Source organism: Empidonax traillii, unplaced genomic scaffold, assembly GCF_003031625.1.
Source record: "Empidonax traillii isolate 1590-97213 ecotype Southwest subspecies unplaced genomic scaffold, ASM303162v1 scaffold151:size923898, whole genome shotgun sequence".
Taxonomy (NCBI): domain Eukaryota; kingdom Metazoa; phylum Chordata; class Aves; order Passeriformes; family Tyrannidae; genus Empidonax; species Empidonax traillii.
In genome coordinates this window covers 342,493-369,585 of record NW_020955344.1, presented here as the reverse complement: position 1 = coordinate 369,585, position 27,093 = coordinate 342,493, and the positions used below count along the sequence as shown (strand labels likewise).

The following is a 27,093-nucleotide window of genomic DNA, read 5'->3' as shown; positions in this document are numbered from 1 at the left end:
GTTTGGTAAATCACATAAAAATGCAGCTTTGTGTCCCTTCAGTAGTGTATATATGACTGTTTTCAGATGGGGAGAATCCAGAAAAAAAGGCATGGGAAGGCTGGACAGAGAAGAGGCTTGTCTGGGTTGGTGGCAATGCGCTGTTTCAGCTTAACTGTATTTGAAATGCGACGTGAGAACATGGAAGCAACGCCTCTGGCAGATGTGGCTGCTCCTGCCTCTTCCACCTGAGGGGCTCTGCATTGACGATCTCCAGCACCCAGGGCAGGGCTCATGTGCTGTACAGGCACTGGGGTCTTCTGTGAATAAATGAACTGGCAAAAGGACTGACAATGCTGTGTCCACACAAACCCTTTTCAAGTTAAAAGAAGACGACTACACCCCAAGCGCCTCATCCCTGAGTGAGTGGCTGATGTTTCTGCAGTTCAAAAACACTCAGCAGAGAAATGCTCCAAGTTCAACCAATCAAAGGATTCAGAGCCATATCCTTAAAAAGTATTGTTGATATCAGATAGGTGTCAGACTTCTGTTAGAGCTGCATCTTTACAACTGTTGAAATGAAGGATTTTACTTTAGCAAAAGGATCATTCCTTTAAAACACACTCACTGAGATCCAGGAAAACTTAGATGTTTTTACGCAATTCTTTAATAACGGAGATGAATAATTTTCATAGTTTTAAGCCACTGCTTTAAAGGAAAAAGAATCCTGTATCAATACAGCGTGTACTTCTTTCCTCTTTTCATCCTTAACAGAAAGCTGAAGAATGACATGAAGCCTATAGGGTTTGCCAAACAACAGAGTGTATCACTGCTTGGAAAAGGAGGCACAAGAAAAAACACATGGGAATTTGTCAGGTATATGCACCAACAAGAGGAAGCATTCCAATGCTCAAACAAAACTTGAATGCCCCTAAGCTTCCCCAGCCCTTCTCATTAAAAGCTGAACATTGCACCCATTTGTCTGAAATACGGTATTTTCTGCATGTGGTTGTAGAGGCAGCTGCAGATCCCTCTGTCAACAGCTTAAAACAAAAGTTAGTTTTAGAGGTGTGTTATCCTCACCTCTAATTCTACCCAGCATACTGTATATAATGAAAAGATCAGAAAACTGGCTCATGGTTGTAAAATCATTACACTTTTTCTCATTTAGAAAGGGTGTGCCTTTTGGGGGGCCAGATGCTGGTTGGCACCAACTGACAGAAGCTACTGGTGCTGACACCTGAAAGGAAAAGAGCTTGCTGTGGTTCAAGTTATCAGCATCAGCAGTTTTGCTGTTACAGGAAGACAAGACTTGTGCGACACCAAACCAGCCCATGGTTGGTGAAAGCACTGGAGAGGGAGGGCAGCTGGGAGAAGACAGAGGGCAACTTAATTATTTTGATTTCAACTTTGAGAAGGGAATTAATGGCAGGTGAATACATACCTCTGAAGGTCTTTGCACATACTTCTGAGCATGCTGTTTCTCCTACAGAGCTCAGAACCAGGACTGAGCAACACCTGCCCTGCAATTACACCTCTCACTGCCTGTACAAACCAGTAACACAAATGGCAGAGTTTGGACACTAGCATGTAGTGACTACGTCTAGGGAATACAGCACTGCAGCTGAACATGTCAAGCTTCTTAAAAGCTTAAACACGGCACATATGAGCAAACCAAATATTTATTATAGCTAGCCAAAAGTTAGTGAGTTACATCCTTGCCCTCTTCTGGCTGATAGTATAATAATGCAAGAATGTAATAAATGAACTGGATAGCAAAAAAACCACTGGCCGTTGCAAGACTTCCAAAGCAGAGAGCTGATGAAAACCATACAGATGTCTCACATGACTTCAATCCTTTATGTTGACAGTCCATTTATTCCTTTTTCCATTGCCACAAAATTTACACATGTACAGCTTGCTCAGCAGCAAATCCCCCAGGTGCACTGAATGAGCATATGCCTGCAGGTTTGCTCTCCTTGGCATGACACACATGATAAATCACATTTAAATTTAGAATTGGCAAGTACAAATCCTATGGCTCAGTTTCAAACCCTCTAGGATGTAAAACCAAACAACTTGGCACCAAGTTTAAAAATACATAAAGCATATCTGTGAAGTAATACTGTATGCACTGAACAACTTGAAGATATCTGTACCATTTATGATTATAAATTGATCAGCCTAGGTGTTACCACTGTATCAGCTTACTTAAAAAGCAAGTCAGAGTGCCCTGTAAAGTGGAACTGTGGATAGCAGCTAATTATTAAAATACATAAGAAACTCATAATTTGAAAGCAATTTATTTGTATTTTTATGCTTGTTCAAGTGTGAAGGTGTTACTCCATGCTATTATGTATGGGAACGTAAAAAGCATGTGTGATTTCAAAGGGATAGAACACCAGGAGGAACAAAAGAAAAAGAGCACTAGACCTCAGAAGCTGGCTGATAAGAAGCAACTCCTATCTTCAGATATTTTAGCCACTCCTCCTGGGTTAGAAGATGTTTCCCATGAAGGATCCTCACAGGAACGAGGCTTAAGAGTGAGTAAAAGTATATATATAGAAACTGATTATTGTGCTAAGCACCTTCCCTCTTGCTCCGATTAACAAGGCAAAAAACCCTCAATCCCCATGCCTTTTTTATGCTCTATTTATTTTAAAAGGTAAAAGGTTCATCAGATTTATATGAAGGAACTCTCAGCATGAACAAATGTTTCACAAGCTCTAACACTATGAAACTCGAGTTGCACCACATACTGATAGATTCAACTACTTCAGTTGCAGTTATAGCTATACATTTGAAGTGGCAATTCTGTGAATAACAAGCATTCCACCACTTTTGGCTAGATAAATGCACTTGATGCTACAGGATGTTACATATTCGCCAAAGTCTATGAGACTGATACAAGAATGGCTTGTTTTGGGAGGGAAACGTAGAGAAATCCATTCAAAAGAATACTACCTTTCAATCCCCATTGACTTCTACAGAAGTTATGTACAAAATGCCCTTCTAAAAAGGTGCAGGCAGAAAGTAACAATTGGGCTTAACCCTCCTGGCTAACTTTACCCAGAAGCAGGAGGCAGCTGCTGGCTGAGGTGCTGACACCTGGCGGCTGCCCTGCAAGGGCAAAAAGATAGACTAAAAATAAATCACTCTCAGGGCATTTTTAATTTGCTTGCTATACTCTTACTAGGAGAAAACTTGCTAATTTGTTAAAATTTGCCCTAATCCTGCTTTTTAAACAACATGCACAACTGAAATTCTCTCAAGGGGAAGAATGAAGGCAATCTCTATGTATGTAGCATGTATGTTTGTTCTTGCAGGTTGCATTGACATAAATGAAAGCTGACTGCTTGTATGAAACTCTAAATATTAGAGTTTAAGAAAATATTACAAGCTTTTATACCCTTGCAACAACAAAATAAAACAGTATCCTGTCATGCAATGCTTAAGTGATCCAAACAGACATAGTTTATATAACTTAATGCACTATTTTCTCCAAAATTCTTGCACCTATTCATCTCTGATTACAGAAAATATATTAATCATAGCTGTACACACTCTTTAGCAACACTTCATTTTAACAAAATTTTACAGTGCCTATGACAAACTAATTTTTAAGAGGTAGCATTTGAAAGAGCCCCATGTGAAGACATGCTGAATAGTTTCTGCTAAAACTTTTTTATGCTTAGACAGTGGAAGACACTTTCGAGGAAGAGGAGATTGACCTCTGTACACTTTATAATCAATCAGTAGCATAAGGGGAGAAACAAATGACTGAACAAATTCAGGTTTGGTGAAAAATCGGTCCAATTCCACCAGCCTTGAGATCACTGAAACTGTATCAATTTACTCTTCCTCCGCCCTCTTAAATATATAAAATAGAATGCATAATATATCCAGAGGCATGAATACTTACAATCATTAATATAAAGTCTCCTTACCCCTACCTCTTTTTCCAACATAGAAATCAACTAGTTAAGTCTTTGGGCTTATTCACATATATTTTCCATGAGAAGTGCCAGGAATTGCATTTATAACTATGTTGCATTTAGTTAGAATTTATGGTATGTTTCAAGCTATAAATAAAATCCACATTCCACCGGTTCCTTATTAAAAATAAATAAAACACATAACTGAAGACTAACTGAATTAAGATAATCAAACATGAATTATAAAAGCATCTTTGGTTGTTCAATGTCTATTTTAAAGTGGTTAATAAAAAAAAAGCTGGAGGTGCAATACAGCATAGAGCAGCAGCCCGTCCTCAGCAATGCTATTCCTACATGTCCAAGCGCTTCAAGAAGAATAATGAGGAAGTTAATCTCATTGGGAGAAAACAAAAGGCTGGATATAATCAATCTACACAACTAGGACTTAAAAGTAAAAATTGTAAGTTTGGGCAACAATTAAAAACAAAAAAAGCATAAGTTGTTTTGTTTGGTTTTGTTACAATTCTGTATTAGCACAGATCCACAGAACTTTTATAAAAATACAACATACTGCGTAAGTTTTATTTAGGGATTTAATTTATATACCACAAATACTGCTTTTAATATAAGTACAATATAATACAGTTTTATTTATGTAACTGCTGGTGTTCACTTTGGATCATGAACTGAATGGCATGCTGTGCTGTCAAAACTTTAATAAAATGGCCTCTAGTTAAACTTCTCCAAAGTATAAAATCATGCAAAATCTACATCCTATATGATATAACCAGTACAATAATTGAAGCCAATAGCCTACAAACAGCCTGAACTATCTTCTGAGTTTGTTCTTGAAGTGTCCACAAGTCAGCCATCATATTCTTGAGGCAGAAAGAAGAATTTCAGTTTTGTCTGCAGAATGTCATCACGGCTACTGAAACCAGCAAAAATGTGCAGTTTTCAGTTAACAAATCCTCATCACCCAATGCAGTTCAGAGAGCATGTTTAGTCCATACTGACAAGTCTGGGGTTAGGAAGTTTTACGTTTTCCTCCTGTGACTATTGGTCGTGCATATTCCACAAAATCATCTATTAGAACAGGCCACGCCCCTAAAGAGAAGTCAAGAATTCTATTATTATCAGCAACAAATCGGTGTAGTCTTTAAATATAAGAGATCAGAAGCTCACCTTGACATTTCTGGCCTAGTCTAGCTTTAACACATGAGATGATAAAACACTTGAAAAAAAGCACCTAACTAATAAATTCAACATTTGAATCGCTTCTTGCAGCAGCAGTTCTTAAGACAAACAAGCATAAAAATTCACGCCACAAATATAAACATTAGTTGATAGCAAAACCATGGCATTCTTATTACAGCCATTCATATCTGAGGACATATTTCTGTACACATTCCAAAACAGAATTAGTAACAGAGTGTAAACTGTTTTTAGGTTAGCAAAAATTCTGAACAAAACATTCGGTTTCACTGAGAGATTTGCAGCATAACATGTTCAAATAACGTGCTATATAATCGTGTGACAGTATCTCTACTTCTATTTACATATTACAGCAAACTAGTTAACCTTCTTATCATTACTGTTTTGGCAACAAGTATGACACTGTATTTGCAGCTAAAACTCTAAGGATAAACACATCAAGACAGGAGGTATCAACATATTCTCTTGTTTGTTTATAGCAATATTTTAAGTCTGCTACTTTTTATAGATAGTCATTTTTTAAGATATTCAGGTACTACTTACCTTCTTCATCATAGTTGGACATATCATCTGCAATCATATTTCCAAAGTCTAACAAAAGATTCCAAGTGTCTTTTGGAATTGATCTTTTATGATGTTCCTATAATGGAAGAAAAATGGTACTGTTCAATCCAAACTACTTTCAAATTCCACAGTAGTATTTTATATTGACATATACAGAGAAACACCATTTACAAACATTTCATCTTCATCTTAACAAATAACCAACAGAACACCTGAAAGAGTCCTAGCTTGCTTCTTTCTAAGGTTTAAATCTTTTAATTTAAACCTTTCTTCTGAAGTCAACATTCAGTTTAAATAGTTGTTCTTCTGAAGGAACACACTTTATACCAGGTCATCTAGACCACTACTAGAAACAGAGGTCCACAGAACTGTCTGTTGTAACAAACTCGATCACCTAGTAAAGCGGGCAAAAAACCTGTAGATTTTTCTTCAGTTACATTTATAGATCTGAATTTGGATGTGTTAAGTTTATTAAGGCAGTTATGTTTTCACAAGTTGTCTTGATGAAACTGGTACATTATTCAGTGATTCAAATAAATATACTGCCTAAAAATTTAGAAAAAACTTCAGGAAAATATTTCAAGAAGTATGCATTTCCCCTACTAAACACTGGGGGACAAAATGCAGAAACACTTCTTATTTCTCCTAAACTACAGATAAAAAGATAAATTGGAAAAAAAAATCAAGATAAATTACACATAATGTAACTTTTTTGTAATTACATAGAAATGCAAATTTAGAAATATGGATGAGTGAAACAGATGTTTTATATGATCATTTTTCAATTTCTGAGGTTGAATTTATGCATCTTTACTCCACTGCCCACAGAATTGCAACAGTAATAAGAAAACTGTCAAGATCAATTCACAACTAGTAGCTAAAAAATTACTTTAAAAACTAATTACTCAGGCAAGAACTTTTTGCTTAAAATTAAAAGTGTCTGAAGTTAAATATCAATTCTGTTATGACTGACGTAAAAAGACTGAGTTTATTTATTAATATTACAAAAGCCAGAGCATGGTAAAATACATGGTTGACGATAATCACAGATGTCTTGAGAATAAAGACAGCATCAGTGGAACCTACAAGCACAGCCTCCTTTCATGCAGAAACTTTCATAAGTAGCAGGTTACAGGATCAAGCAAGCAGAATACTCTATTGCTTTGTTACATCGTTTTGCATTCTTCTCAATTGGAAAATTATATAGAGAAGATTTAATTTGGCTTGATTGAAGACTGTTTTATATCAGTTTTCAAAAAGGAAAAAGTTCAAAGGAAATATTCAGATACCCTGTCTTTTTCTTACTGGAAGCACACAACCTACAACAGTCAGACTACTATAGACTAAGACAGGCAGTAAGGGATACAGTGCATACTTACCAACAAAAATTTATTCCAAAGATCTAGAAATTTAAACCTTCCTGACAAGACTAAATTCCAATATGCAATTGCCATTTCTAAATCTGCAAGAGATAAAGCAACACATAAATATACAGCCCATTATATGCAATAAAACCCTTATGTTTAAAGTATTAATGCTACATCCAGTATATTATGGTACAAATGAATAACATTCATTTAAAATCACTAAAAAAATAAGGAATTTTTTTCTACTCTCACTGAACCAAAAGGTAGAAGACAAGCAGTAACAGTATAAATTGTGTATTGAACATCAAAATCATTAAGAGTAAAATATTTTTGTCATCACTCATCAGTACCAGATTTAATCTACAGAAACAGAAAAAAATAGTTATCGATAACTCTGTCTGCAAATTAACAACTAAAAAAATATACACATGCATAAACACAGCAAATATCGGTAGGAACACAAACATTTAAATCCACAGGTGTCAATTCCTCCTAATTTATCACATTTTATATAAATTTGACCGTGAAGGGAATTGAAGGACACAAGGGTAAAAAAAAAAGAAATTTGTCTGTGGCATTATGATTCTAGAGAACCCCTTAGAGCAATAATTCTCTTCTTCTGGAATCATTTCATAGATAAACATCTTCACACAATACTGAAAATGCAAGTCCAAGAAAGCAGCCCTTATTCTTCATCATGACCAGTGATCTGAGAGCAGAGTTCGAGGGAAGATACAGCACTGCCACATACTCCAGCAGAAAAGCAGAAGCAATATTAGATGCAGCTTACAGGTAGAAAGAATGTTTACTTGAAGGCCTATTTTCATCTCCAGCAATTCACAATACCTAATGGCTTCTGTGCCTGCTCCTCCAGGTAACAGCACTAAGAGTATGCTTACTGCTGTGCAACCACAAAGTAAAGCACAGCCTTTCTTAAACCACAAAAATATTTCAGCTTGTGCTTTCAGGGTAAAGGAAGTATTAACAGAATATAAAGCTTAACAGAAAGTACTGTCATAGCAGATTAAGACCTCCACCTGCAAGAAAGCAGCACAGGTTTTGACACTGTATGTATCATTACAAATCAAAGGACACTCTGTCACCTGAAATCAAGTTTCAAGAATGAGGAAAATGTTCCAGATCTTAACATAGCCATGTCCCTAGAGTCCCTGTATCATACAGGGCTGGGGCACAGATAAAGTGAAATAGTTAAGATGTAGAGAAATCCAGTACACCTCTACCTGGCTATATCAAGACAGTGCTGCCAGTTTGTCCTACTACGATCAGAGTGCTCCTCAGTGCGGAACTTGTACTATGTCCTAATTATGCCCTAATAAACTTCTTTCAGTTTTTCCTGTCTTTGCCACCATGCTCACTTTTCACAAAAGATAAGCAGAAGCAAGTAATTAATAGCATTTACTTGCTGCTTAAGATATGCAGATTAATTATTCTTACCTCTTATGCCAAATGAAAAGCAAAAGAAATGAAAAGAGAGGGATTTGAATAATCTTAAGAGCTTCTAAACTTCACTGTGAAGTGACTGGCTTTGATCCAATTCACTCAGGCTTCTTTACGAAGACTCAACCTTTCCAAGTAAACCTTGCAAATCTATCATGTGACAACATTAAGCAAAATGCACTTAAAAGAAGTAACACTTAATAGCTGAAGAATTTTTATACTTCTGACGGAAACATTCCATGAGAAAAGGAAAAAAGTAGAGGTAGGGAAACAAAGATGGCTGAAGATGCCAAAAGAGAAGAGTTGCAAGAGACAGAAGTGATCAGACTTCCTTGTTTTATCTGGGTGTTTGCGTCAAATTCAGTATTATGTTAACGTGATCTTGATTATTGCAAAGTTGTGAAAACACATGTGAAATACTATCTTAAGTTGACACTTGAGGGGCACAGTACATGTGTGTGCCAAGGTATTCTCCTGCACAAAGACATAGGAATTATTTGCTATAAGGTATGACAAACGCATATTCCACTGAGGATGTTGCTCTGCAGGGGCTGAAACTGGTCCACACTGGAGTTGCTCTCCCCATCAGGCACAAGGGAGAAAGTTCTGATCTTGGCAAAATTTGCCCAAGGGAAAAAATAAAAAAAAATTAGTCTCCCACATCTGAGGTTCACCGTAATCCCGCAAACCCACGAAGCAGAGTTATTTGAACAAAAGGAGTAGATGGGACTATCACTTTTGTAGTGGTGCCAGTTGATGCAGTCTTACAGCACATGAGAAAACTAGGCCTTCAGGTGTGCCACATTCTCTGGGCTTATGTCTTCTGTTTGAAGAAAATTCCCTACCTAGGTTGGAAAACTTCACACTGGAGGACAAAAAAAGATTTTCTTGCTTTAAAGGGAAGACCTAATTACAGAGTTCCAATTCTACATTAGGATGCTCACAGTAGTATCAATAAACAGCAGCACTGTAGAGACTGTATCAGCTACAATTAGTGCCAAACTAATACATATTAAAAAAAAAAAAAAAAGAAAAGGCCTTATGCCATTTGAATTCTGCATCCCCCCAGGAGATGATTTGCAAGGCAAGAACTTCCCAGGCAGTCTTAGGAGTACACTTTTCAATGCTGCATAGATATGAAGGTATCATTACACATAAAAATCAAACTACAATTATAAAATATGCTTTGTTTGTACAAAAAAATATGCTTCCCACATTATAGACTAATAATGCAAGTTTTATAAATGGAAAGCAAAAGACAGATGCACAAATCTCTGAAAACACACAGGCAAGGATCAGTTTAGAAGATACTTCATTGCTAACATCCATGTTCATATCCAAAACATAAAATGGCTAAATGGTTAATGTTTGAGGAACATGAAAAATACCACATCATTACTGTACATTATAGAGTGGTTTGAGCTTTCTTTTCAACTTTTCCTTTCAAAATATTTTCAATGTCAACATCTAGCAAGTTTTATGTCATGCAGCCCCTTAAACAATCAGCTTTTCACAGTCAGAAATACAGTATTTTGCATGCAGTATGATCTATTCTGAAACATTACAGCCTCATTCTAAAACTGCTTTTAAAAAAACTCAGCCTCTTCTACCCTGAACAGAAAGCTTGAAGTGATAACAAATAGCATAATTAATGCAGAAGGAGAAATACATTATCAGTTAGACAGCCTGTGCCTATTTTCAAGATTTGATCAAATCCTTATCTTGTTAACAAAGAAAAAAAATCATTATTAGATTGCTGCATAAATAAGAATCAAATTAAGTTCCTTATGCTTTTATTATGATTTTGGACAAGGGCAATGAAATCACTGCATGCAAGAAATCCAGGAAGAGTGAAAACCAAAAGAGAAATCAACAGATAGCAAGGAATTGACTGGAGAGTAGGATCTGTGAGGAACACGAAACGCAGTTCATTTAGACCTGCTGTGCCAAAACCGCACTCCGGGACTGCAGCATTCACTTGTCATCCTCTGCCAAATAGACCTTTCCAGCTCTCAGTCTGCCCTACCAACAAGAGCTGTTCATGAAGTCATGTTTGAAACTGTTGGAATATTATCATTAATGCGCCTAAATTGACACTGTGTCAAAATGGATGCAGCTATGGGAACAATGGAAACTGGTGTCAATCTATCTCAACAACTGGACTATCAAACTGCTTGACTACCCCGCTGCCTGAGCAATAAACATCAAAGAAATACTTGCAAGATTCAATGAGTTACTCAATTCCTTGTTTCCTCATCTCTGAATGATTTTAAGTCTTCTTTTGCCTCCAAGTTAAGAACACAGACACAAGAATTAGTTTCTTCTTTCCTAATCAGCAAAATAACAAGAAAGTACCATGAGGATTCAACCCAAAAATGTCCCACCAAATTCCCAGAAGCTTAGAGAAAAATAGCCTTTATCTGCAACTGGAAGTTCCCCCACAGAAGGAAGAGAGAAGGGAAAAAAAAAACTGGTGAAGGGTGTGATACTGATACAGATCATAGCTAAACTCCGGATCCTGCCCAGCTGGATCCGCTCATCCTTGCAAAGACATTAGCAATGAGTTTCTCAGTGCTCTGCGTTACGGGATGTATAATGCACAGTGTCAGATGAAGTGTCTGCAGTGGACAAGGAAGAATGGTAAAGCACAGCATATGGATTTCAGAGGAGCACTGCAGGAACTGACTGTGCTCATTAGCTCTATCTCGGCATCTGCCACACTGAAACAGGCCGACCACATGCAGAACCTTTCATGTTTATTATCTTAAGCATCAACTGTACAAAAGCAGAAACTGAACTGCTTTGGAATGCAAGCTAGACTTAGAAGATGGCTATCTAAACATCAGTTTGAGTGTGGCCTAACGAACCTGACTGTAGTCAGTTCCAAAATCCTTTTGCCTCTGCAAATCTTAGCACGTACAGTTCAGATAACATACAACAGATGCCTTAAAGATGACTGGATTTATATTTCTGAAATAAGGGCCAAATATGAGTAAAAGAATCAATAAAGCATTACTAGAAGTGGCAGTTATACCACATTTTTGCTGGTACTATTGGCCTTTTTTGATGAGTGCACCTCTTTTACACCAAGTTAAATTGCTGGTACTTTCAGCAAGAAAAATGTGAACAAAAATAAAGCAAGTACCATACACACAGACCAAAGCCATTGGAACACCTAAAATGCAGCATCCACAGACCTCTTTCAAAATAAACATGAAATTCAAGTTGAACTCCTTCAACATCTTCCATCCACTGACTCCTACAAATAGCCAATGAATGGATCAATCTAATTCTTCACTGAAAGGGGAGGAAGTTTTGATAACTAGGTAGGGGGGAAAGAAAAACAAAATAGAAAAAAAAAAATCCTTCCCTAAAGTCTAAGAGTCTCTTCAAAGCATCTCAAGATACTGCTATGACAAAAGCCAAAGCTGATGTTGCTTCAATTAAAAAGAGCACATTATACTCATCTGCTCATAGAAGATGAAACTTCCTTGAAGTCCACATACCGGATGTAAAGAGAGTCATTCTTCTGGTCTTGAAGTAATATTTGATTCAAGTCTGAATGCCCTCCTCATCTTTCATTTCTTGCTTGATCCCAGGCAACTGGCAGAGAGAAGGAAGCACAACCTTTTGAGCCAGCAAGCAGTCGAAGGGATCACAAAGAAGTGATGAAGGACCAAATCAGCTTTTCGTTTCCATGTTGAAAGATGACGACCATGAAAGAATGCATTACGCTCCTCCTGGTGCTGAAACAAACTGTAATAAACTCCTGAGCATGTCTTGTTGAGGCTCAAAGGGAGACCCACTAGGAGAATCACAGCAAGTATCAGGTTCAAAGAAAGGAGAAAAAAAAGATGAAGCTAAGGCCTTGTTTTGAGCTTGAACAGTGGCCTTAGAAATCTGAACTCCTCTGTACGCAATATGACAAAAGACCTGTAATCCTGTTCTTTAGTACACTTATCAACCAAGAGTTAGAATACTAAATTTCACTCTGACTGCAGTAGAACAGCTAAAATTTAGGAGCAGAAGGCAAGATAAACCTCTCCAAATCTGCACCACGCAAAACTTCAAGATTTATTGTACAATATACAGTAGTGAGAACATGAGAGTGCACAGTAAACAGACTGAATCACAGTTATCCATAATAATTCTTTTTAAAGTCTCCTGGCAAACCAGACCTTAATAAACTGCCCCTATTACAACTCAAAATATATAGGAAGCATGCAAATGAAGTTTATTATATCTAAAAATTATGTATGCCAGATCCAACAGTCAGCCATTGAGGTGGCACTGCTGTGTTGAAACTTAGCTATGTTTTTTTGCCTGAATTCTGTCCACCAATTGGAGAGTCACAGTCTTAGTGGTTATAAGCATCCACCTTCTTCTTCGATCACGATCAAATCTATTCAGATTTATCTGAAATACACTTGACAGTTGGGTGCTGAGTAACATTAATCAGAACATCATTTTCTGCTTAAAGAAAATTATGGTAGATCTTATGCACTGTGCTTTTGCCTCCGGCATCCCACTACTTACACGAGCTGTCACACTGGGGGAGTGCTACTACTTTCACTTCTTTAAACAGCATGTGTCCAGACTGAAACACACTACTTGGTAATATTAAGGTAATAAAAGTAAATGGAACATTCAAGTTGGATGAGACTATAGAGACAGAGGTCCCACAGATAAAAAGAGAAATAAAAATTTCCCCCCTATCACCACACGAACTGTGGAAAAGAGACTCCTATAAAAGGCTGTCCTATTTCTAGGAATGAGTATTGGTGTACCGAACTCTGTGCCTATTTTGGGGAATGACAGAACAGATGCAACTTAATTTATTGGAGAGGATTCTAATTACATAAGGGCAGAATTTCTTGCATTGGTTTTGAAGGGAACTGCAGAAGAAGAAATAAGAAAGCAATGGAAGACAGGCTGTTCTAAAAATAAATAAATAAAACATAAACCCACACTCCTCCTCTTCCAATGAAGACCACTTTCCTGGAGCAAAATCCACACTGCATTATGAAGACATCTGTGTCAGGTAACACCAAAATTTTTCTATAACCAAAAAATCACCTCTAAGAAGGGCTTCTGTGCCATTCCACTCCCTTACAAATGGCAGCTGGTATGATAAAGATACTATGTATCCTGCTGATAACCCTGGAAATAAAAAACTCTGGGACACACAGAGATTTTTTTTTCAAGATATGCTCCAGGCAAAAAAATTCAATGAAAACTGACAGTTATTTCAGAAATAACTTTTAGAAATTCAGTCTTAAAGCACAGCTGCCCAAAGCGAATGGTGAAATTCATCTCAGTATGCTGCAGCAATTTCAAACTCCTACCCACCATCTTTGAAACTGCATAAAGGTCAAAGAAGTTTTAGAAGAACCTCAGTCATTCTTGGATAAACTGGGAGAAAGTAACTCATCCATGGAGTATCTGACACTGCCCAATACTTAAGTAACTCAGACAATGCAACAAAGAAAACTTTTATTAAATTTGCAACTTACACAAGACCTTATAAAAGTGTAGCAAGGTAGAAGACAGGATTAGAATTCAACATTATTCGGACAAATTGGAAAACTACTTGGAAGTAAATAGGAAAGATTTCATTAAACAGAAGTCATATAGCCAGTGGGAATAATCAACTGCAGAAAGAAAAGATCAAAGTTAGCTGGGAGCACAACACTGCTGCAAAAACCCTAAAGAAACCAGTGCTGCAGACTGCAAACTGCAGACAGTATCAAACAAGCAAACTTGATGGGATGCAAAAGAAGGAGCAAAATATCTAAGGCACGTGGAAGATACCCAGTTTGGTTGGGTGCTACAAGACAAAAGATCAATTGGATTGCAAAGAAGAAGAGCTGGAGAACAAAATATCAGTATCAGAGTGCTATGAGATAAAATTTATTACAGTGATGCCTAAAGGCATCAACAGTAGCTGGTTTTACTCAGTCTAGAAACTAAGGGAAAGCACATACATAACTGCTAAATAAGTAAAGAGTTGTTACTCGCTCTAAGGACACATGCATTCTACATATTTACTTTGATCAGGTAAGTAATGAATTGGAAAATTCAGGAACAGAGATTTAAGTTATATGCTAGAAAAAAGAAAATAGAAACCTAACAATAGATTCAAGCAAGCATGGACATAGATGTGTGAGACCTGCCATCACAAATTTAAAATTATATAATGTCAAGGCAGTGGTCCCCAAACTTTTTCAGCCAGAGGACCCCTGCCAATCAGATGTCAAATCTTGCTGATAATTACTGAAACTGAAAAGGTTAGCATATACTGCTAGCAGATCACTGAGCATTTGGTTAGAAAAACATCTGCAAGGAATGGTTTTGGTAGATCCCGATCCTGTCTGGCAAAAGGGAAGACACTACAGAAGAGTTTCTCTGTCTTTTAAATTTAAAGATCACCTGGCATATTAAAAAGGAACCCATGAATCACTGTATTTCCTGATGCTTTTCAGGGGGGATTGGGAAGAAAAAAAATAAAGTAACTGCTGCTTATCACTTCTTAAAACATCAGAAAGAGATTTTAAAAAAGTAATCTGATATGTATTAAAATACTGATGGAACAATAAACATGACTCATATCCAAAGCATTGCTGTTTGAACATTTTAGAGATACTTCAGTAATTTCTTATGGTTTCAATATGCTAAGATAATAAACATGAAAAATGATTGTTTAAGTCAGTGTGCCTACCACAGACCTATTTCTGGTAAGGTTTATTCTCAAGAGTTATTTCTGTTTAAAAAAAAAAAAGATGCACTACCATTTTCTTTCTTCTGCTAATACCTCAACTCTTAGTGTAAGAAGGAACTTTATTCACAAAAAGTGGCATTGTTACATCACAGAGAAGACAGCCTTAAATATCAAAGTGCCTCCAATATTGAATAAACAGAAGTAATGGAAAACAAGTAAGTTCCCTCCCCATGTCAAATAAACAGCACGTTCAGTTCTTCAGGTGTCCCATAAATTCCAACCTCAGCTGTAATTGACTTACCTTTTCTGCAATTTGAAAGCACTCAGCTTTGTTAATGAAGAGTAACTAAAGGACTGGAATTCCAACCAGCCTCACGGAACCACCACAAAACTATTTCATTTCTGTGTCACAAAAAGTGGCATGTAAGTCATGAGAGTGACAGAGGTAATGAAAAATGAAACTGCTACAAAAAATGAAGAGATAATTCAAAGTAGTTCCCAAGAAAGAATGTGGAATAGGCGCCCCTGGTTGATGTCTATAGCAATATTCTCCTCCTCCATCTCACTACTCTTCCAATGGTTCTTGAGAAAAACATATTTATAAACTTGCCAAGTAACACAGACACAGATTTAAAGTGGCTATGCTAAAAACCAAAGCAACAACAATAACAACAACAAAACCCACCAAAAAACCAAACAACTTCCTCTCATTCACAGCACAAAGAGAACAGTGACGATGGTACAGTGCTATTATATTCAATGTGCAAAACAGTTTAATTCCTTCCTACACAGTGTTTTTTGAAAGTGGACATAAGTTTGATGAGACAGTGGATTTCATCTTACTGTTTTTTCTCATCTGTTCACTAACTAAATTTGAAGAGAATAACAGATTTGAATTTATTTTAAATAATGTATGAGTTTTACTCCAGCAAAATGAGCATGGACTGGGACAAATCTCAAACCTTGTAAAAATAATAATTTAACACTTTATTAACTGTATGCCTATTTTTAGTTGAACCACTTCCATAATATTATTTTTCTAAACTTTATATAAAAACTGTGAACTAAACCTAAAAATTTCTGGAAGAAGAGTAATTTTGGCCCAGAGTTTTCTGCCTCTTCCTGAGCTGATATGGACATCTTGTTTCAGTAGTTCTAAGCAAAATGGGAACACGAAGAGCTCATTAATTCGGTATTTTAAAAAAAATTAAATTTGACGGGTCTCTAAGAACTGCAGGAACTTTTTTGACAGGAGGTGAGAGAATGTCAATACCAGCAGAAAAACCTATTAGGTTATCTGTACCAAAGGGACATTAAAGAAGAGATTAACTGAAAGAAGAGGGGAAAGAGGAAAAGTCAGTGAAAGAAGTCCATAATGAATTTACTATATACCAGCATCAACGAGAATATTGCAGTACTGGAAGTATTTCGAATTGACTTCACTGACTGTAGACATTTTCTTGATTTTTTTCTACTTACCTAGACCTTTTTGTCCAGGGTTTTTAGCAAAGTTAAAAGTAAACTGATAAAAATCTTTGAACTTTGTTGGATCCTTTAGCTCTTGTTCAAGTCTTGGCAATAGAGCTTTTAGTTTTTCTGTGGTGTCACACCTGTTCAAGAGAGGTTACATTATTTTCAAATACTGAAGATTTCTTTTTACACGCCCCTCCCTTTTTTATGGTTTAGTTTCAGAGTAAAACAAAACAGTAGTTAAGATAAAAACAGAGTATCTTTGTGGACAGCATTCTTAAAAACGTAAACACTCACATGCCTTCACTAAGGCATTTGAAGCAGAACATTGCATGCCTGCACCCATTACGTACACAAGACAAACAGGATTCAGTGGTTTAACGTCCTTTCTGTCCCTTCATGAATTTATGCACAGATGCTATCCTGTTCTTAAAGAACATATAGGTCTCGCTGAAATCTGCTATCCTTTCCCCCTAGACAGCTCTTGCAACACAAGTGTTTTGCTTTATTCTAAATAGATACTGCTTATTCCCTGCTCTCCTAAAGAAGGAGCTGCATCACTATGTTTGGAGTTATTCTTAGCATTAGAGGGCTTTCCACCGAACTGAGCTACTATTTGCAGTCCTTCTTTCCCAGCCATAGAACACCTGAGGATAAAACCTAGGAAGAAAAACGAGCCTTGATTATAGCCTGAAGGCAAACAAACCATTTAACAGCCTGGGGCAGGTAAGCTAAGACAGAAATCAAGTTACTGAGATTCTAACAGAGACACACCCCCCAAATAACAAAACTGAAGCATATTCAGTGAATGTATCTGAGCTGACAAGACATCAAAGAAAAAGAGTTTTCCCCCATGCCAAGGCATCAAATGAATACTCACGGTTTACAAGACATTACCAGTATCTTGAATTGTACCCAGAAACTCAAAGTGAAGCAAGCAGGTTTCAAAAGAAAGAGCTATCATAACTAACATGGTGCATTAGAAAGTTTTCTGTAGCTAAATGTTTGCATTTACTCTAAAGATTCAAGAAAAAATTCTATTAAAGGATGGGTAACTAGCAAAATGTGTAAAATGCAAATGCAGTTTTAACTGTCTTGCACGGTACAGATAAAAATAAGTACCTTTCTGGCCTACAGCAGTACCTGGTGAAAAGATGAGGAATTCTGCCAACAGTACTCAATGGAGAATTTCAGTTTCACTGGGACTTGATCTAGTCAACAAATATACTTCCCATGTGCATCCTAAAAATGCTATATGATCTAAGCCTCAGGGAATTTCTTTTCATTCAGATGTTCACTTATGTACATTGCTAAAAACCACAGACACTGCGCCTTCAAGTATGTAACAAAATCACTCTGAATTCTCAGTAAGTGCTATACCAGTGGCAAGCAGACATGATCATATTAGGCTTCTAAGAACATTTTATTGTGTGTTGAGAGAGAAAAAAAATCCCAGACCTCTATGAACTGTGTCAGAGACAGTCAGAAGGTCATAGCAGCAATGTGACTATAATAAAGTTACAAAACAAAATCCAATCTAGAAGTCACAAGTTGTTTAGCAAAACCTTTTTAATCAGTTTTATTTAAAAAATAGTAATATGGCAACCTTTAATATAAAGGCATGAGCACTTAACTGCTGTCCATGGCTAGAATACCATTATTCTTGTAATTTCTACCCAAAGCTATCCAATGGGAAAAAAAACCCAACAATGGAGTTCATAAAATATGAAAAATTATTTTATCACAATTTATTAATACCTAAAAAGGAAAGCTTAAAAATAAGTCAATGACTGATAAGGTCAGTAACAACAGGCTGCTGGGACCCCTGCTCAAGAAACAACCACCACATTTGCTAGGAGTTGGTCTGCTGTAGAAAGGTGCCATTCTAAGATCAAATGAGATTATTTAGCTACAAAAAACATGCACTAGTAATAACCTGTAATTATTGGCCTATTTAAAGCAATCTGTTAAAAAGAAGTCATTTTGACATCTCTATATATTAGTAATACTGCCCCTCTTGCAAGGAAAAGTTATACACAAAGTATTATTTTATGATGATACATTCTTGACTTTATAGCCAACAGAGGCAATGTTTAACCTCAAAGTCTGTTATTCAGAACAGCTCCATAATCCAGGAAGGAAAGTTTTTTTAATCAGTTACATCACAGTCTGACTAAATAACCTTTTCTACTAACAATGCCCTCATTTTTATTTCAACTTCTCGTATATATTTTGCACAAATGAAGTATCTAGTATAAAAGGCAATATGACAAAAGCACGGGTGGTAAAACAAGCAAAAAGAAAAAAGGTCCATTCAGTGGTTACAAGATAAAGGAAAGAAATGAAGGTTCTTTTCTGTTTTCCTGTTTCTTTTCTGCTTCAGCAGTGAATTTTTTTTTTCCCCTTCATACACCTCCAGTGATTTCCAGTTTTTAAAAGCCCGCAGTTCAACTCAAATCCTGAACACAACCACGCACATGTTTACTATGAATTACATAAAAAGGTACGTGTATCTGCCTCCCTCCCTTGCTGCACAGGTAGAAATTGCTTTGCTCCTCCCCAACTGTGGTCATTCTTAAGGCTTTGCAATAAAGCTCCAATTTTAGGCAGACAAGACACTATAGGCATTTAACACCTGTTAAGCTTGGCACCAGCCTCACCAGCTTTTTAAAGCTTCACATAATTTAACTGGAAATGCTTTAAATGGAAACCGAGCTCAGGCCTTACATTATGAACTATGAAGAAATGGATACTTACCCCAACTCTGTCATACCATCAACAAACTCCTTTTTACTGAATTCACATTGAGTAGCTGCCCTGAATTTCCATGCTACAACCAGGACACTGATACTGGCTGGGTCCAGGCTTAAATCATCACAAAACTGCTGAATTCCATCAATGCCAATTTTATTTTCATCTTGGGGGTCTGCAGTTCAAAATACAAAGAGGAGAATTATAATTACTTACAAAAATATTTACAAATGATCATGACAATTCTTATATGCTGCATAACATAGGTCTTAATTTTTTCATAACATTCACAAATGTTTTCATTTGAAATCTAGTTAACATTAAAAGTACCTCAGAAAGAATCAATAAATAAAGTATTCTGTGAATTTATCTAGAAATTGGTTTGCAACTTTTTCCTAAACTCATCAGCTAATGTAAACAAAACAGTTTTGCTTTCTCTCCATAATGCTCCATAAAATATTTTGGGAAAAAAAAGCAACCCAAAATCACCCCCAACAAAAATACACATATCATGTGACCCCACAGATTCTTTTTCCTGATAGGGACATATGAGTATCCACTATAACTATGTTTAAAGACCACAGTTAAACATTTTTGGCTTTCAATTATAAGTCATTGTTCAAACAATGTCTTAGCATAACAGAAACTTTAGCTTAGGAAATACCACGTTTCAGTACTACTAAGCAGAATCTTTCTGAATGTTAGAACTGCACTTCCTAACCACCTATGTCAGGGTAGATGTCTTCTAATAATTCTGTAACAAAATTCTCTCTTAACCCTCCCCACCCCAAACAAACAATAACTCCTGCATGTAAACTCAAATTATTGGTTAGGGGAACAAAGAAAAATCAAATTATGACAAAAAAGAAAATAAAATTACACCTCTAGTTTTGAAGCTTGCCAGTTTACAAACCACAAAACTTTCCCAGCTTTTGACAGGAAGACATTTAAGTATAATAAGTTGGGCTTTATAGAAAAACGTCCCTCAAGTAAATTTAAGACTAACTCTTTAAATGGGCAAGATTTTCAACCATGCTATTTTTAAGTCCTAATCCAATAAGTTGATTAAAAAGAAATCAAGTCTAAATCAATTTTTTTTGATTTTTATTTTAGTTCTTAAGCTCTCTTCTATTTTTTCAGCCAATATTACAGTGAAAAAAGTGGTAAATTCCAGAGAGGAAGTTAATTTAGCAAAGTCAAAGACTTATACCCATTAAACAAAGAATTACAACCATGGTGTAATTCAGGGACCTCTGATCCTGAATAACAAGAAAATGTATCTATTCAACTAGTTCTAAGACATGTAAAACATATTTCTCGAATATTTGGGGAATAATTGAGGAACCGAAGGTGAGAAGTGCACTGTGTTGCAATCAGTGGAAAAAAATTCAGATGGATTTCAACAAGGACTGTTTCATCCCTATCATGTTTCACGTCATCCAGGTAACTACAAATAAAAATGAAATTGTTGTTTTAACAGAGTTGCTGGATAAACAGATAAGAAAACTAACAAAAAGACAACATAGAAAATGAAAGACATTTCATGTCAGATTTCAAGGATGGTGCAATATTGTATAGGCCCTGTAGAACAAAGGAATTCCTTGTTGTTGCAGGGCCAATGACTCAGGTTTAAGGCAGATATGAAAAAAAGGAAAGGTGCCTAACTGAAATTTTTGTCTTATGTCAAATCTTGTGAAGTGTTTTTTGAGTTTACAACTTCAAGTGTTGAAGTGCCAGAACTACAAAGGTGTACTGCAAACTTAAACACTGACGTAAAACTGACTAGACTTCCTTCCACAGAAGTCAAATGGTGCAGTTTCCCACTGCTAGAAAATGATGAATTAACACTTGTGATAAATTTTTTCCATTTTAGATATTCTTAGCAGCATTTAAGAATTTGAATACCTATTTTTGACCCAGCAATCTCCAAGACTGACATACAAGGAGCAAGCAAAGATTTAGATTCATGTATATGTGTTATATATATGTAAACATATAAATATTTAAAAACCAAAAAAGGTTTTCTAGGTTCACAAAGAAAATGCTATAGCCTTGTTGGCTCTTTTTCCCTACACAATTAATTACCACAAAATAATGGAATATGAAAGAATCCACACACTTAAAACAGATTATGTAAAGAGGAATGAAAGTGCAAACAATATCATAAGAACAGGATAAAGTGTATACGAAGCATGACATATATTTCAAGTACATAAAATCATAGTTGAATAGTGGTTAAGAGGTCATGTTTTAAAACACAAGATGTATGGATCTCAGCAGGGGCTGGCATGATTCCAGCCTGCACTGCTCCAACATGTCAGATGGCCACAGCTCAGCAAGCACTGTAAGCTGGATCATGCACATTCTTATATTTACATGGCTGTCTTTTCCTTATATTTTTTCTGTTCTTTTTTAACAATGCTATAAAGTAAAACATGGAAAAGGAGCCAACTCTGTCTTTAATTCACTTTCCTGTGACTTTCCCTCCAAGCATCTCTTAATAGGCACATCGCTGTTGCTGTAATGTCAGCAGGAAGACTAAAATAAGGAGAGAGTTTCTTGGGTTTGAGTTTTCTTATTTGACTGTTTTGTCAGACTCCTACCTGTAATGCTACCTAAAACTTCAACATGTAGAAATCCTACTGTTCTAAACACAATTAGCTCCTCCAAATATTAGTATAAGAACAACATGTATTATTTTGCCATGGAAAGTTACAACATTTACATACTTAATAGCAACCACTGGCAATAAATCAAATAAGTTGTGTAATAAACTTTGTACCATACATAGCTGACACTTCTTCCTCACGATTGAATTTCCTACTTTTAAGCTCTACAGGAATCTCTCCAGAAGTTGTGTACTGATCCTTACGAGCATTTTAAACCTTTTTCATTCTTATCTCATTATCACAAACACAGAGAGAGAAGCAAAAGCTAGGAAGCGTTACTTAGAAGTCCATAAGAAGGGCAGATGGAAAAGCAGTAAAAACACCCGAACAAAACGATTAGGAAAAAATACCCCAAAACCCACAACAAAAAACCCACAAGCCTTACCTTTGTATCGATTATACAATTGTTCTAATTTCTTCCTGTCTACTGAATTTTTCATGGATTCTTTGTAGTATAAGTCTGGATTCTGGAAGTAGTTGTCTGTTGCCACTTCTAGTTTCCATTCATTCTGCGTTAAGCAGTATATGGCAGTCCTTTCACCAGCCTGGGTAAAGGCCATAAACTGGCGGACCTTGTCCTTCTGAGACGATTTAAGCTTATGCTTTGGGATGCAAAAGAAGTAGGAAAGCCAATGAAGCTAATCCAGAAGTTTGTTTCAGCATTCTACTACTAATGCCTATCTTTAAAAGGTTTTAGTTGTCTTATTGATGACAACTTTCACTTCAGAACTACAGGAAGACAAAAGCCTTGCTCTTTTGTAGTCAAAAAGACACCATTTTCTTCTGAAAACTGATGTGACAGCATCTATATATACATTTTTAGCAGCACAAGTTCTAGCAGCAACAAACTTGTATTTCTGCTTTATTGCTCATATATGCAGTTTTTCTGTTCTGTAACAGCAGTAAACACAAGTTTCATCATATAACAATGTGGTTATCTTCTGAAAGATATGCCTAGTGGTTATAAAAACAAGAAATTAAGAATGCACAACTTACAGATTCTCAGATTCTGTATGAATCCCTCCTACATACAGAAAAAATACTGAAAGAGTTTTCCTAATATTTTCCTAGCAACAGTGAACAATGCAAAGTTTAATCACTCTAAGTCAACAGCTAAAAAAGGCAGAAGCATTTCTCGCATAATTATGTTAGAAAACATTTCCAACAGAATACATATGACAGAAAATAGATGAAGTGGACACGTCAGAAACTGCTGAATGTGACAATGAGACTCTAAAATTGCTGTAAATGTGATCTAAAACTGTAATTAAACTCTTAAAAATACATGTTTATTATTAATACATTAAACAGTAATACAGCCTACTACAGTGGTATACAGGAACTAATATGATGTTTCTCTCAGTTGCAGCAACCATACTAACATAACATCCCTAAACTGGAACACCCAAGAAATAGAAAGGGGGATTTTTTTAGACAAAATTTGCTAGTAACATAGCTCAGCATTATTCTTTACATGAAGTTAGGAAGAGAGACCTTAAATCAAAGTCTGTTTTTTATTATATTCTGTACTTTCCCGTTTTGTTGAATCATACTTAACACATGGTCTGGGCCAACAACTAACCTGAGAAATCCGTCTAAGTTCTTCAATACAGGCTAAATCATCAGATATAATGGAAAATTTACCGGTCTCTTAAATATCAAGGACAATTGAATACTTATCCAGTGAGCAATAAGAAGCAAACAAGTAAACTGAAAGATGGTCCTGTGTTATCTCTTGTACACATATGGATGGTGACATCTCGAGTACAGATAGTCCTGAGACAAGACATACATCACGTAAACAAGATAAGGACTTTGGTCTTTCCGACAAGATTTTTCAATTTAATATAATGAGAAACATATAAAGTTTCGTTTTATACAAGAAACATGTACAGTGGGGGGGGGGGGGAAGGTGCAAAAATAACTACAATGTATTTTGGTAAGAAAATAATCAATAATCCTTTGACTGCAAGCTCTATGTAACCATGACTCTGCCTCCAAATTTTCATTAAGGTCTAGTCATGGGAGTCTCTGCACCAAGATCTTCCTTAGGTACATAAACTTCTTGTGAGTAACGAACTTAGTGAGAATCAGTTCAAAACAGAGGTCTCTGTCAACAACTCCAAAGCAAACCTCACGTCCTCTTTCAAACCTAGTTAAGGTGCTTAGGGATATTTTCAAGCTGAGAAATTAAACACTAAGTTATCTGAAGGAATCAGCGATAAGAAACACACTCGACTCCCCAGCCCACTACTCTGCCACGTCGTACGGTTCCCGCTGCTCCTCTGCGCCCTGCGCAGCGGACATGGGACCCGCCACATTCCCTGCGGGGCCGGGGAAGCTCCGGGAGTCCTGTCTCCAGCGTGACCCCTCGCTGATGGCACCCGGACAAGGATGCGCACCTCGCATCTCGCTAGACAGCTCAGTCACCTTCCAGGAGCCCTCTCCGCACGCCAATGACACCGCACCGCACATCCCAGGGAAGTGCTGGAGCCGCTGCACCAGGCGAACCCTTCCTTCCCAGGACAGCCCCGGCCGCTCCCGCCATCCCGGCCCGGGAAGAGAGATTGTACCGCACCTTTCCCACCTCCTCCAGCTGCACCTGCCGCGTCCCCGGCGGAGAAAGGGGCGGTGGGAGCGAGGGACTCGGGGCTCCAGAGACCTGCCCCGCCAACCCGAATCCCAAAAAAGGGAAAGGTACGCGCCGCGCCGGCTGCCGGCGCTCGAAATACCCGCGGCGGTGCCCGGCCCCCTCCCCTCCCCCGCCGCCCCCGGTGACCTTCCCCGATCCCGGCCCGGCGCAGGAGGAGGTGGGAGGGTGACTCCGCACGGGGGGGTGTGTGTGTCCGTCTGTTCCCGCGTCCCCCGCCCTCCTCGCCCGGCGTCGTGCCCCATCCCCGGGAAGGGCAGCGGGAGCCGGAGCGGCGGGAAGGCGCGAGTACCCGAGGGCTGTTCCGGGGGTTTCCCGGGGCTCTCCCCTGTCCCAGGTTCCGCCACATCCCCTCCCCCCGCTCGCACAACCTACCATTTTATTACCGGCGCCCCCACCAACTTCACCGCCCGGCGCCGCCTCCCGCGCAGGCGCGCACCGGCCCGCCCGCGCCGCCTCCCGCAAGGAGCGCTGCGGGACGGGCCGCGGGGGAGGAACGCGGGGGAGGAACGCGGGGCCGCGGTGCGGATCCCGCGGGGGTGCCCCGGGGAGCGGCGGCGGCTCCCGGGCTGCGGCTCCTCGGCTGCGGCCGCTCCCGGGCTGCGGCTCCGACTACAACTCCCGGCGTGCGGCGAGAGGCCGCGGTGACGTTTCCCGCCGCGAGGCGGCGCTCGGAGCGCGGGTCCCGCCCGGCGCTGCGCCCGAAGGCACCGCCCCGGCGCTCGGGCACCGGCGCGGGGCACGGGCGGCCGCAAGGACGGGGCTCCTCGGCGCCCTTCGCCAGCGGCCGCCGCCCCCTCACCCCCCGTGCTCACCGCACTGCGATCCCGCCCTTCCCCCGCGGCCGCGGCCGCCCCTTCCGTCCCTCAGGTGAGCGTCGCTGCCGGGAGCGCCGGGCGGGGCGGCCGCCGCTCCCCCCGTCCCTCCGCCGCCATGAGCGGGCAGGAGACGGGCCGGTCGCATCCGCGCTCTGCTCATCCCTTTCTGTGCTCCCCGCACTTCCCCGGGGAGCGGCGCCGGGAGCTGCCGTCGCGCTCAGGTGGGACCGCGCCGGGCGGAGGTGCCGGGCGGGCACGGCCCCGGCTGCCCTGCGGCTCCCGGGGAGGAGCTGCGATGGGGAAAAGTGGTGGGTGGCGGCGAACTGGGAAGTGTGGAAGGACCCGCAGGCGTTTTGGAAGAGAGGGAACGGGGTTTCTATTGGAGGCAGGGTCCGGTATCGTCAGCTTGATGAAATCCGGTGCTACAGTGTCGTGGTCAGGAAGAAAAAACGGGGAAGATGAGCTGCAATCCATCAGGAAGCAACTGTGCTTAAATAAGGTCTCCAAACGACAGTAGTTCCCTCTGATTTTATACTTACTGATGCACAGAGTGTTTATTTTTATTGGGTTTTATTTATTTTGTTTTATTTGCACTCGGCATCACATAATTTATTTTGGTATGTGAGAGCTTTTGAGCACTGCCCCAGATGCTAGTTTTCCAGTTTTTGCTCGCCAAGTAAAAAGCACTGAAACAAAACTGTCCTGTGTCTGAACCACATTGCTAAGTTTGTGCGGCACAACAGTGAGTGAACTTTGCTAGTATAAGTCTCTGCTCGAAATTTAGTTATGTGGTTTGATATACCGTGTAAGACATGCCATGCAGTATAGTCTTTTACTCCACTCCCTGAAGACAGAAGCTTGGATATACACTGGTGTTTTCTTCTTCCTCTCTCTTGAAGAAATAGGTTGTAATATATTATCGAAATCTCTGCCCCAAGCCTACCAAACAGGGAGAGTATTTGTATACACGAAGAAATATTTCCTTAAATTTCACTCTAGAACTCTGCCAGGAGGTGGAAGTTGCTATTTGTCTGATTTCTTAAAAATAGTAAGCCCCACAGCTGAAATATTTCTACTTTACTGGTTTATCGATATTAATATAATGGCCAGTCTTCGCGAACGAAGATCCGGGGAAGGTCTTTACACTTTCCAGCCTGCGCATTGGATTTTTTAGGTGAGACACACTGTGCGCAGCTTGGTGGCAGCGAGGTCCTCAGGACGTAGATGGATTGCCTTACAGGGCTAACGAGCTCCATCTGCCCGGGGAGTGGCCCTGACCGGGAATCGAACCCGGGCCTCTGCGGTGACAGTGCAGCGTCCTTAACCTCTAGACCACCAGGGGCTCCCTGGTGATATTGATATTAGACTGAGGTGATATGCTTTTGTTACTTCGGTTGCACTTTTAGTTCTTAATTTTAAATGTTTTAGCTCTTCATATTGTTAAACCCTAGCCCACAGTCAGCTATTTTCAGGTAAATACTTTGGCTTCCATTGAAGAA

The 27,093-nt window shown here is 38.8% G+C and overlaps 2 protein-coding genes across 6 annotated transcripts in view; one reads left to right on the top strand and one right to left on the bottom strand.

Annotated features, from left to right (window-relative positions):
- Positions 1-64: 64 nt before the first annotated feature.
- DCUN1D2 (defective in cullin neddylation 1 domain containing 2) lies at positions 65-26,594 on the bottom strand. Of its 4 annotated transcripts, none has more exons than XR_003571327.1 (7): positions 22,512-22,732; positions 19,464-19,632; positions 16,716-16,846; positions 12,025-12,121; positions 7,073-7,155; positions 5,673-5,769; positions 65-5,021 (listed from the first exon to the last, which is right to left on the bottom strand). XR_003571327.1 is itself a non-coding variant. In XM_027884644.1 (7 exons), exons 2-7 carry the CDS (start codon positions 22,684-22,686, stop codon positions 4,942-4,944), a joined length of 735 nt encoding a protein of 244 aa, XP_027740445.1. In that variant the 5' UTR covers positions 22,687-22,698; positions 26,589-26,594; the 3' UTR covers positions 2,267-4,941. The 4 variants fall into 4 exon arrangements, 3 of the variants coding, with proteins under 3 accessions (XP_027740445.1, XP_027740444.1, XP_027740446.1); XM_027884644.1 differs by lacking the exon at positions 12,025-12,121 and adding an exon at positions 26,589-26,594 and having other exon boundaries at positions 2,267-5,021; positions 22,512-22,698; XM_027884643.1 differs by lacking the exon at positions 12,025-12,121 and adding an exon at positions 25,152-25,220 and having other exon boundaries at positions 2,267-5,021; positions 22,512-22,728.
- TMCO3 (transmembrane and coiled-coil domains 3) overlaps positions 25,514-27,093 on the top strand; it is a 34,433-nt gene continuing 32,853 nt past the window's right edge. For both annotated transcript variants that reach the window (XM_027884640.1, XM_027884641.1), the window contains exon 1: positions 25,514-25,646. The gene's annotated coding sequence lies outside the window, so the exon portion shown is untranslated. The remainder of the gene's footprint in view (positions 25,647-27,093) is intronic.

What these genes read in the sequence shown, in the direction of transcription:
- DCUN1D2 (XM_027884643.1), bottom strand. An exon ending in ATTGTATAATCGATACAAAG is followed by an intron (nt 19,633 to 22,511) that starts GTAAGGCTTGTG and finishes TTTGAACTGCAG; the next exon opens with ACCCCCAAGATGAAAATAAA. An exon ending in CCCTGGACAAAAAGGTCTAG is followed by an intron (nt 7,156 to 16,715) that starts GTAAGTAGAAAA and finishes TATCTCTTGCAG; the next exon opens with ATTTAGAAATGGCAATTGCA.